Source organism: Saccostrea echinata, unplaced genomic scaffold, assembly GCF_033153115.1.
Source record: "Saccostrea echinata isolate AGI-Se365-2 ecotype Australia unplaced genomic scaffold, CSIRO_AGI_Sech_v1 ptg000033l, whole genome shotgun sequence".
Taxonomy (NCBI): Eukaryota; Metazoa; Mollusca; class Bivalvia; order Ostreida; family Ostreidae; genus Saccostrea; species Saccostrea echinata.
Genome location: NW_026889782.1, coordinates 4,427,569 through 4,440,023, shown reverse-complemented (window position 1 = coordinate 4,440,023; position 12,455 = coordinate 4,427,569). Strand labels below are relative to the sequence as shown.

Sequence of the window (12,455 nt, the reverse complement as noted above, 5' to 3'; positions counted from 1 at the left end):
AAGCGCATTGACCCCCATTTTTTGTTTTGATTTTTAATTACGCTATGTGTATAAATTCTAAAAATATACTTGATAAAAAATTCTCATTACCTTTGATGGCAGGATCCAACCTCCTTAAGCTAAATTGACTTAGACATGGCAAATATTTCGTGTTTTTCAACGTCATGTAATTAAAGGACAAGATAGGGTAAGGTCAGATTTTGCCCCCTCACCAATTTTGTTCATATTTATATCAAAGAACCTATTGAACTTACCTTTAAAAAAATGTTTTACCGCCCTAGCTCTTTATTAAGTTTGCTTAGCAAAACGAAAAGACATAGCAACATTTTTGACGGATTTTATGCGTTTGCAACCATAATACACAAAATAATTTGACTATATTTAATTTTTTAGAATAATAAAATAGCTGAAAAGCTAAACAATGATTAAATAAAGAATTTTCAGACACGGAGTGTATCTCTTTATAACATAAATGAACATCTTACCTTCATGTACCTTAGCAACTGGTGATTTCCCTAGCGACATATGATAATTAATATCCCATTAACAAATAATGGGAATTACGACAAAAGTACATGTGCATATGCACATAAGTAAATGTAGTCTATTATAATAAAATCCGACAGAGAACTCTTGCTTTTGGCATGTACATTACCTACCAACCAATTATATCCCTTAGCAACAAGAATCTTTTACAATGTATAACGTCCTTTGAGTATGTGTCTTAGGTAATAAAAATATATCTGAACAAGATTTCAATCAGTACATATGTCATTTATATTCAACGTTTATAATATGTGTCTTGATTGAAATTATTTTTTATAAATTTTGTCACTTTAAGCAAAAATTATAGATACACTGTACCATGTATTTTTGTTAAGTCGATTCAATGAACACATTTGCTATATTACTCCTCTTCTAAACAAGAGGGAGTCTCTTCCTCGTACTCTGCATCACTGTCACTATCTGTTTCAGGTATATCTTCTGCATTCAAGACACTGTCTAGCATGCTTGCCTTAGGGATAGCCCTGTTTATGTGTCGTTGGTACCCTAAATACCATAAAACGCTTGCTACGTGGGCGCAAGTACCAACGACACGGGCACCAGATTTGCATGTACAAAACCACCCTTTGATGGTTGAATTTTCGGGTGTATACTGTATCCATAAATCGTGTATGATGTTGTTTGAATGCCTGGACTGAATTTTTACTCGAAACAAATCCGGTAAATCTTTACATAAAAGAATAGAATAAAGCCCGTCATCTGCTATATGTTCAGCAGTGTAATGTTGGACCTGCTTCAACTGGTATATGCCAAATGTAATCTCTCGAAGATCATCTAGTGATAATTTCGGAAAATTGTCAAGGGTCTCATTTTCTTCGGTTATGTTTATGTATGTATTTCTCTTTCTAATCAAATTGTTTTCCTCTACTAATGACTTGACATGATTCCCGAGCTTTGACCTCTCTAACATTTCTTTGGCTATCCTTTCCCCTTCTGGATTATGGTTGGCTAGTGGTGGTCTGAAGTTGTTGCAGAATGAGCAAACTATTCGCACAAAGTCACCTATTGAACTAACATAATGGTTTGACATAACTTTATCTAAGAGTTTCCAATTTTTGATTCTCCCGCTGACACTCTCCACTACCCAGCGCACTTTTGTAATTAAACGGGAAAGATTTGCTTCTTCAGTGCAATGCTGACTTGATCCTTTGCTCAAATAACATGGCATTTCCACTTGTAGACCACAACTATTTAGGAAATCCATAGAATCACGGAATCCGCGATCCACAATACTACGTCATCAGAAGTAATCCAATCAGCAAGATTTTCAGCATTTGTTTTGAACATATGTTTTGCTATGCATGCGTCACTGTTCTTGCCATCTGCTCTGTAAGGCTCGAGTACACTTAAAATATAACCATCAGATCCAGCAATAACCATCATTTTAACAAGTGGCCGGTGTTTGTACAAACTGTAAGAAACTCTTTGAAAATAATAGTCTGAACTTTTTGGTATATACATATATGTACCATCCATTATGAGCACTGCAGAATTAGAAGTTCAAGATGTAAACAGGATTTTAGCTAGAGGGGTTGTATGTTGTTGTGCAAAGGTATCATGATCAATGTGATGAAATCCAAGGTTTTTTGGAACATAATCATGAATCAAAGCATTCTTGGCAGCATGGATAGACCTTTTTATTTGTGATTTCTTTAGAGAAAACAATACGGCCAGAAGATTATTAGATAAACCTGTGCGAAGTTTGACAAGCAAGACTGCAAGGCAGGTTCGTTTAGATCGAACGGATGCATTTCTGAGAGAGGTGAGAGATGACAGGACTTCAAAAAATTGATTCCTAGACAGTCCTGTAAAGTAATGATAATCTTCGTCCGACAATGATAAAGGATTTTCCAAGTCTAATCGAGCTTTTAATAACATCGATTGTCTCATCCTCCGAAGAAGGTCAGCAATATCTGTCCTGCTGAAATATGTCTCATCAATCGTTCCTTCAATCTGTGACATTGCAGAGTGGGCGAGTATGTCATTCTGAAAATGAGACTTGTAGGATCTACATTTTTCGTCTACATATATTCATTTTTCAAGGAAGATGTTGGTTCTTGCCTGTAAAGGAACCACTCGCATGCGATTTGCTGATTTTTTTTTTTTTACAGACAATACAAGTGCTCGGAATTTGAAGTTTGACTAATTTTGGACTGAAATGTTCATCGGGTTTATTTACTGTACTTTCCAACTTTATTATTTTTTTTAGATCTATAGAATTCCCTTGAACAGCTTAAACAAGTTATATCGTCTTCTGTGGCTCTGCGAACGAGAATTTTTGATCAGTATTTTCGGAAATGGCCTGATTTTACATGACGTCTATTGTTAGGCTTGCCCCTTCTGTGGCAAATGCAACACTCGTAGAATTTAGCAATTTGTGCCTGCAATAATTAATAGTAGTTATTACGGCCCTCGATGGCCGGGTCAACTGAGTGCACTTTTCTCCCCTCCCAGAGTTCTAAAAATAGAGCTGGGGATGGGGTCTAAAAATAGACCTGTTCTACACCTGGGTGTCTAAAAATAGACCCAGAATTCATTCTAAAAATAGACCCTCATTCTTTGATAGGTTGTTTTTTTTTTTACACAGTTATACTAGCTCTTACTATAATGGTTAAGTCATACAGAAATAATCTGGATTGAAGTAGGTGTATTATGACGTCATTTACCACCTCTATGTTCTGAAAACCACACACTAGAGTGTACAAAAAAAAATAAAACAAAAGGATTTTTCAAATATTTATATCATTTAAAAACAATACTCCTATCATAGAGAAAAAAATAGGAAAACACTAATAATCACAACACTAATTCACCAGAAAGTATCCATTTTTTTCTGGTTTTTGTCCTTTATATCTTTTTCTTTTGGATTTTTGCTTTCACTTTGTCCTTTACATCTTTTCTTTGAATTTCTTTCACTTTGTCATTTATATCACTGTTCTGAAGTTTTCTTTTGTTACTCACTGTGTTAAGAGTCTTTTGTACATCATATAACATCACAGGAGTCCTTTTTTGTTCCTCAGTCGTTTTTTGTTTCTGAGTCTTTTTGTCCTGAGTTTTCATTAAGTGTTGATCCTCTATACACTCATTTTTGAGGGGTGATGAGTCTTTTCTTTTCTGGTAAGAACGGCCTTTCATGTTCTTTTCCATCATGGTGACTTGCCCTTCTAATCTGGATAATCTTTCCTGTAATAAACACATGGCGGTGTCCTTACTTGTTTTGAAATCCTCCAGTAAATTAGCAATGTCATTCGTTTGACTCCTCAGGATCCTCATATCTGTTTTGGTCATGGGTTCTGGAATGTGATACATGTCCAAATCCAATTCAATGGGATCTTCTTTAACGTCATTCAATAACCATTCTAAATCTTCCTTGCTGATTAGTTCTGGAAGATTCTCATCTGAAAAACATCATGAAGATTCATCATTGCATGTATCCTATATCTATTCTCTGCCCCCCCCCCCCCCCCAAAATACAAATTCAAGACAGATGGTATGTTATGTGTTTTACATACCTTTTTTCCTCATCTCTTCTTTGGGTTCAGGAATGAGGTAGACCGCTAAATCCAATCCAACAGAATCTTTAACATCATTCACTATCCATTCAAAATCTTCTTTGCTCATCAATTCTGGAATAGTCTCAAGTGAAATATCTTCCTTGGTGACGGCTTCAGGAATCTGATACATGTCCAAATCCAATCCAATGGGATCTTTAATCTCATTCACCATCCATTCAGAATCTTCCATGCTGATCAGTTCTGGAAGATTCTGCTCTGAAACATCATTAGGATTCATCATTGACTTGTGTCCTATATCTATTCTCTCTGCAAAAAAAGTATTCACTGAAAGACTGATGCTCTGACTGACTCCACTCTTGAGTTTATATACCTTTTTTTTTTACTTAAGGGTCTCGTGCAAAGCACGAGATGAGATTCTTAAAACACCTGCACAGGTGCTCATGTACTTAATCTACTGTACTTAATTGTTACTATATATATTGAGCACGAGATCCTATTCTTAAAACACCTGCACAGAGGGCCCTGTATCTAATCTTGGCTGTGTCTAAAAATAGATAGAACTGGTGTGTGTATAAATACCAACGCTGGTCAGCTGTTAACTGTTATTCTTTACTAGTTGATTTACTAGCAACCAGAAATTCCACGAATTTATTTCTTATTCCCGGAATCGAACTAGTCTGTTACTACGCGGTAAGAAGAATATCTGATGGGGAGGAATTGTTGAGATGCCCTATGATGCGAGTTCAGCTTAGTACCAACACAGAATCAAGAAGATCTACGACCCCATAATATGTTAGGCCAGAGGGGACCAGATCATCATCACCTCCACCTCCACCACCACTACCACCTGTGCAGTAGTACCATGTGAAAAAAAAAAAATCTTAACTTAAGCCCTACTCTTGAAAAAAGCTATGATAATTTAATGTCTAAAAAAACAAACTTTGAGTGTGACTTTTAATACGAGTCTTCATAAAAAAATTGATGATTTAGCACCCCCGAAGATCAGGTGAAAAAACAGATCGATTAAAAAAAATTTCAAAAAGGAGAATTCAACACTTGGAACAATTGTTAAACAAAAAAATAAAAGGATGAAAAGACACTAAGCTTTTTTGTTATTATTTCTATACAAATATGACGTCATCATATGTATGAGTTTTAGACGCTGAGATGTTTTTTTTTTTTTGGTCTTTTTATATAAAATTTACACTTTCTCATTGGAAATAAAGTAGATACAAATGATTTTTATAAGTTTCCGATTGTATTCATCTCAAAATTCTATTTTCATAAGGTTACAATACATAAAATCAAAATGTATGTGTGTAACACAGTGTCTGTTATACCAACACTGCGTATATGAATAGGGTTTCTTTTAAAAACCTACACTTTCTCATTGGAAATAAAGTGTATACAAATTGTTTTTAAACCAATCCGATTCTATTCATCTCAAAATTTTCATCATCAAAGATCAGGATTGAAAGGAATCTTATATACTCTGTATCTATAGTGATTTTCTGTAAATGGCTGACCTTTGACCTCCCTTGTGTTTATGCTTAGACCGACGCTAAGTTTATTTCTACACTTGTAAGGATTCTTTTGATTTAAAAACCCTATCAACACTTTTCCTCACTTTTCCTTAGGTTCAATCTTATGATAGACATTAAGTTTTCTTTGTGTCACACTTTTAAAAGTCTAATACTCCTTATTTTATGTATTCAGGTCACTCAAGGTTAGGCCTTCGCTTCGGCATGAATGAGCCTGTTCTAAACAAGGGAGGAATGTCACGTATGAATAATACTGTGAAATCATCCTCAAAACTTACCTTCGTCCTTGGTTTGAATGGATATATCGTTCCATAATAACTAATTTACTCCAATAGAGGTATTCACAAACACAAAATAACAAATTTGAATTCTCTATGATTTTTTGAGCTCCGTTTCATCCGGGCTTTTAGGGTGCTCTCTTTTCGGCTCGCGCTGTGTGTATAAATACCGACGCTCGTCAGCTGTTAACTGTCATTCGTTACTAGCTGTTTTCCAGCGATACATACAACGATGGCTTCACTCTTCCACGAGAATATCTTTATAGAACCGGGGGTAGAAGTGATTTGCCAGTTAGTGGTCAGGAACCAGACGACCGGAGAGGAGTATGCCGTGCTAAATATGGGAAGGATTCGTGTGGGAGATGTTGCGGGGTTTTACACCAACACCCGGAGATCCAGGCATAGCCCATATGCCAGGCCAGCAACACCAGGACGGCGGAGAAGAGAACCAGGGCCGATATATCATCCCTGGCCAGAGGAGGAAGGCAGAAATTTCCACCTGCCGGATTCCCCCCCCCCCCCTTCATCACCACCAGGGGAAAGGCTGCACCGGCTCCTGAATGCAGTACCACCATCACCACCGCAGCAGGACCGGGCAGTCTTTCAGGGGTGTGTCCCCGGGTGGGGGATACAAGCACCGGTAGCGGAGGGCTACTGTGTGTTGTGTTTGTGTGACGGCTAGCAGTCGAATTTCATGTGCGGCCGATGCAATCAACGCCCACCATGCTACCTCTTTGCGGCTCGTCTGATCGACCGGAATGAGGGCTGCCCCCTGTGCCGGTACGGTTCCCCGGAGCCAGACCCTGTTCCGCCTCCACCCAGAACACCACCACCACCACCTAGGAGGCCTCTCTCCGAGAGGAGAGAGTTTGGGGCCTACAGCAGTGGTGTACCAACAGGCCGAGGGCGAGGCCGACGTCACAGGGAGTAAACCCTGAAGAAGAAAAAAAAACAACGGTCCTTTTAAGGACCAACCCAAATTTTTCGAATAGATACCTTTTTGATACACAGTTGGTTATAAAAGAAACGTCTCATAAACACTCAGGGGTCACTGTTTTTTTGTTTTGTTTTTTTTTAAATAAGAAATATTTATTTTTACACATCATCATTTTTTATTGAACATAGAACTCTTTTTTTTTATGAAGATATTTATTAACACATAATTATTTTTATTAACACATATCACACACACATCATCATTTTTTATTATCACATAGAACACTTATAACAAAACAGCAAGTCAGTAGAAAAAAAAATGCTACTCATTGTGACTTCATCAGTCCTCTAGAGAGAATAACAAGTATATATATATTTTTTTTTTGAGAACAAACAAACAACAATAATAATAACAACAAAAACATTTTTTTTTTACAATGCATTTTAATAGAAACATTGGCAAGTTTGTCCATGACCTGTTGGTCTTTTATGATAAGTGCCTTTAAACCATTGAGCTACATAATGATCTCTTTGTAAAGCTGTATTATGGTCAAAGGGAAATTACCATTCATCTGCTTTGATTTTCTTCATATGTCTTTGATGTAAATAATACACACAATATTGTCCACACACATCGGTATTCCAATCTTGATATCGATACGGATTATAAATCCATTGATGACCATGACGCTGGATAAAGTCTTGAATTTCGTTTTGTAAGGGAGGAAATCCATAAGAATCAAAATATTCTACCACTGGACTGCTTACATATAAACACACCCAATGTTCTCCAGGTTGATCTTGAGGATCTGTATTGACTACAATGGAGTTTTCTCCAAATTTTAATTGATCTGGTAATAAATCTAAAGGATTGACTCCACCAAACGAACTCTTTAATTCTCTAGATAACACTTCTCTCAACTGTCCTGTATCCATTAATAATCAATGCTCAATTCTCTCTGTTTGTTGATTTCTAAGATGTTACCAAATTCTGCATACACCACACAATTTAAAGTGGTAGCCGTGTTGTTCGTAAATTGGACTTCTACTCTTAAATTTCCTGTTTCTTAGAGATGGAATTTATCCGATTGGGCTTCTTAATCTTTAGTGAAATCCCAGCCCCATAAAGTGTATCCGTTTTTATACTCTTCTAAGGTGATGTCCGGAGCCCAATCTTCTCCTAATTTTCCCAAAGCTTGATACATACTCAGATAAGATCTCAGATATAAATCTTCATTAAAATTAGGTTCGAAACAACGAGTCATCATGGTCTCTCCATTGATACTAACCTCTAATTTTTTAATCCCAAAATTTTGAAAATTAAAGGGATTTTTAGTTTTATCTCCATTAAAAGCCGCATTCTCCACAAACCCTAAAATGAGCCTTTTTGGCATCTGGCCTTGAAACAGATGATCGGTAATCTTAGATTGAGTTCCTGTAGGTATGGTAAAAGTTTTGACTTCCACTCTTCTTAATGGATATTTGGCTGTGTGAGTATTCAAACTTTCATTGATCTGATTCATTAAAGTAGGGGAAGGTTTCACTTTTCTCACCCACAAGACCATTCTTAATATTTTGTTTTTTCCCGTATTGGGTTGAGCCGTCATCATGTAGAAATCAGGTCTAGCTCGATTAAATCTCAAACGGACGTCTACTCCATTCGGTAGAAATCGATCTTGTTGAAACAAATCCAGATGTAAACGATCCAACAAAGTAATTTTCTTACTAGCATCTATGGCTTGATGACGTTTTCTGTATCCTTCGTTTTTAGAATTGTCTGGGTATGCTGGAATGATGGGTTTGTTAATGGTACAAGTACCAGCAGCTACAGCAAAGGCCTGATTAGCAGCCACCCCCAGAGCTTCTAGCCCCCTTTCGTCCATGTGTCCTGCCGTATCTTTTCCCCATAGACTACAAGCTTTCATTTGTGTGGCTAAAGTTCTGGGTTTGTAAGACAGTAATTTCTCCAGATAAGCTTTGTAAGGATAAGTATCGGTCCCTGGAGTGATTATTTTTCCATTGAGACTGACATCAATTTCCGTAAACAAGGAATGTAAGATATTATTCACTGGGGTTGTTATAGCAGGATCTGCAGCCAGATCAGTTCCATCATTTTGGACAAATTGACATACCATTTGAAGATAAGTTTGAGATAAATCTAGATATTGATCTCCTTGTCCTTTAATTTCAAATTCGATCGAAGCTGTCTCTGAATATAAAGTACTAGAAATAGGGTAATATTCTTCCCATTTGGAGTCTTCTAAAGCAATATTAGTGGGAGGGACTTGGAACAATTGTAAATTATCCATCCCACAGGCACAGGAATCGGGCTGTAACATGATGTCTGTCTACTAAGATTGATTTTTCACAAATGAAACTCTTCTCCCTCACACTCCTCTATTTATAGTCTCTCAGTCGAAGACATCTAAAGACCGTGTTTTCTTCTTGGGAATATTGTCTCCTTGATTTTTTTTCGTTTTCTCTTAGGACCTCCTCTAGCCAACAGAACTCTTTCTGCCTGTTTTCTTCTTTTCTTTCTATCTCTTAGATTCATTCTTTGTTTCACCATTCCCGAAGTATTTTTCAGGGCTTGTATTCCGTGAGTTTTGATAGCGTCTTTTAAAGATCTCTTATTTTCTAACACGTCTAACCCCGTTCTAGCAGCAGCGGTCAAGGCATGTTTAGCTCCCGTTTTCAGCAAATCCGTAAAAAATCCTTCCCCTCTTTGATAGTTTTTTGGGGGTGGATAATAATAAGCTGGTGGTGGTGGTTGCTGTTGACCCCATCCTAATATTCCACCTAATAGATTACTGACTACTGGAGCTGCTAATTTTAACACCGGAGCTAAAAGACCAAGCCCGTGTCCTTTTTAAGGATAGAAAAGTAGGTCCTATTAGTGATGGAAAACCTTAATAATGTTACAGGTCAGAATTATGTCCACCTCAGAGTACAGGACTAGGTTAAGCCTTACAAACCGCGCCTGAGACACAAGATCCCATAGGATTGGATTTAAGGCTTTATAATAATTCAGAGCCGATGACCAAAGATATGAGCATCTTGACAACTACTCTGGATGGAAGTATCAAGATGCTGAAAGATTTGAAAACGTACAACACCAGTGATTTTTGTTTGATAAGGGTTAGATTGTCCAGAGTAGAAGTGAAACAGAAAGTCAGTAACATCCAAGTGGAAATGGAAGATGGATCTTACCAGAAAAAAAGAAGACAGAGAAAAAAACAATAAAGAAACCGATCCATGCTTTATCTGTAAAGAGACGGGTCAGTGGGCTCCAGACTGTCCCAGAAAGCAAAAAGATTTGTGTTAGAAGTGTGGAAGAATGGGACATTGGTCTAATGAGTGCCCAGAGGATGATCAACAATTAGTGACAGAAGTACAAAAATTAGAGAAAAAAAACCTCAGGAATATAAGACCCAGGACAAAAGGAATTAGGAACAACAGATTACTATCAAAGGGACCAACAAAAGGAAACCTCAAACTAGTAATGTAAAGGAAAAACTAAAAGTGTAAGTCCCAAAAAAGAATTAACACTTTCTTTGTAAAAAAAAAAAAAAAAAAAAAAAAAAAAACATTGCTGTGATATCCGTGTTGTAATATTAGTGTTCTCTGATATTCTTGTTCTCTAATATTGTATTATTATTTTTATGAATAAAAAATGATGTATAAATTTGAAATCCTTCTGTTTTTTTTTTTAATTCGATTTAAAGTTTGTACTGATTGTTTTATATTTCAAATGGTATGGAATTAAAAAAAAAAATATCGGGCTTTAGACCGAATTTTTACCACCTTTGCAGTTCAAAAAAGTTAATCGGACTATAGAGGTCGAGATGAAAATTATCGGACTATACAGGCAGAATTGATGACTTTTACCACCTATTTAGTTCAAAAAATTCAAAAGGGTGTCCTGTAAAGTATCCCCTATACTGTGCAAAACCCTCTATCCCATTTTACCCCCTATCAATACAGGATGATTTTTTTTCCTATAAAGGCCGAATTTTTAGCATTTTTTTTTTTACAATGGCTCCGGAATGGGGGGGGGGGGCATGCCGGAGTAAACTACTACTTGCGCGTGCGACCATTACGTTTTGAAGATGAATTCCAGTTGCATGGTAGAGATGTGCAAGATGGATTTGTAAAACCCGTGGTATTGGCATATTCCCCCTTATATAGTGCAGCTATTACATGATTACAGCTTTCTGCCGTACCTGCTATACAGCTACACCAACTTGTTAAAATTTGTTCCTCTTGGGTTCCACATGCTAGCCAGACTTCTCTTGGATCATTTTTCACACTTTGTGATGGAGTAACCATTGATAGAAGAATTTTGAAAGTTGTATGTAAAGATTTCATCAACAAATCCACACTTCCAGTAAGAGTATGCTTTATGGGTCTTGTATTTACCCACAAAGACAATGTCGAATTCTTTTCTCTCCAAAAAAAAAAAAGACATTCAAGTTTTGACAAAGATTTGACATCTTTTTGTTACCTAGAAAGTGGAATTGACCTTAGAACCTCAGTATTTCGTACGTTTTTAAATATAGTAGTATTGAAGCTGTTTTGCATTTCTTGTTCAGATTTAGGGGACACCCTCTGCTCCCAAGCAACAAATGCTCCAGAAACACTTTCATATTTTTAAACATTTAATATTGAGATAGTCTTTTAATTGACTAAAGTTAATGGAGGATATTCCTCAAACATCCTGTCTATTCTGATTTTTAAAGTCTTTGCAATTTTTGTCGATAAAAATGGCATAAGCTTATAAAAAACAAGGTATAAAAATACCGATACTGGTTGTAGGTTTCATTAATAAGAATATCAATACATTCTGAGGTGGAAAGATGTATTAAATCATTAAAATAAAATTGCCATATAAATTAAAAAAAAAAAAATTTATACTTTAAAAAAGGGAGATAACTCAACAAAGGCCAAGGTCATAAATTAGGACACGTTCTATTCTTACATGCTAATAGTAATAAATGGGAATTATGTCTAAATATACTGAGTATTTCACATGTACACATCTGTTATGTATTCAAATTCATTGAATCTGAGGCTATTCGGGATGCAATACCTTAAGATTCATCAAAGCTGTTGTCTTGTCCATTCTCTACAAGTGCTAACTTAAAACTAATGCTATAACTGACATTACTCAATTTATAAACCTTTTTTTTCACTAAAGGGTGGTGTGCAAATTCTGAAAAAAAACCAAATGCTGAGATCAGCAGAAAATTTGTTTTTGGAAAAACCAAATCTAAGGGTAGGGTAAAAAAAAGTCTTTTTTTTTTTTTTTGCTGAGTCAGCATACTATTTTAGCTGTTACTATAATTACACCACAATATTTGATTCTTAAAACACCGGGACACCAGTGTTGTGTTCAAAAACATTCTATATGTTTAAACAAGAGGCCCAAGGGCCTTAACGGTCACCTGAGTACAATACAACAATTTAGAAGTTAAATACACCGATAGATGAAGCTTTGTTGCCCTAAAGCAAGAGAAGTAGGAAGATCAGGATCAACAAAATAATTTGTCTAGTATTCAGTATCAACTCATAAATTAAGTTCAATCTGTCCCCCACTTAACACTATCACCATGCAGACTATT

The 12,455-nt window shown here is 36.3% G+C and overlaps 1 protein-coding gene across 1 annotated transcript; it reads right to left on the bottom strand.

The window, feature by feature from the left end:
• Positions 1-7,931: 7,931 nt before the first annotated feature.
• On the bottom strand, positions 7,932-9,173 carry LOC133198038 (uncharacterized protein F54H12.2-like). The gene has a single exon (XM_061334192.1). It carries the CDS (start codon positions 9,171-9,173, stop codon positions 7,932-7,934), a length of 1,242 nt encoding a protein of 413 aa, XP_061190176.1.
• Positions 9,174-12,455: the final 3,282 nt, after the last annotated feature.

Bases quoted from the DNA above. Each gene is read 5' to 3' on its own strand.
- LOC133198038 (XM_061334192.1), bottom strand. From the start codon at position 9,173: ATGTTACAGCCCGATTCCTGTGCCTGTGGGATGGATAATTTACAATTG.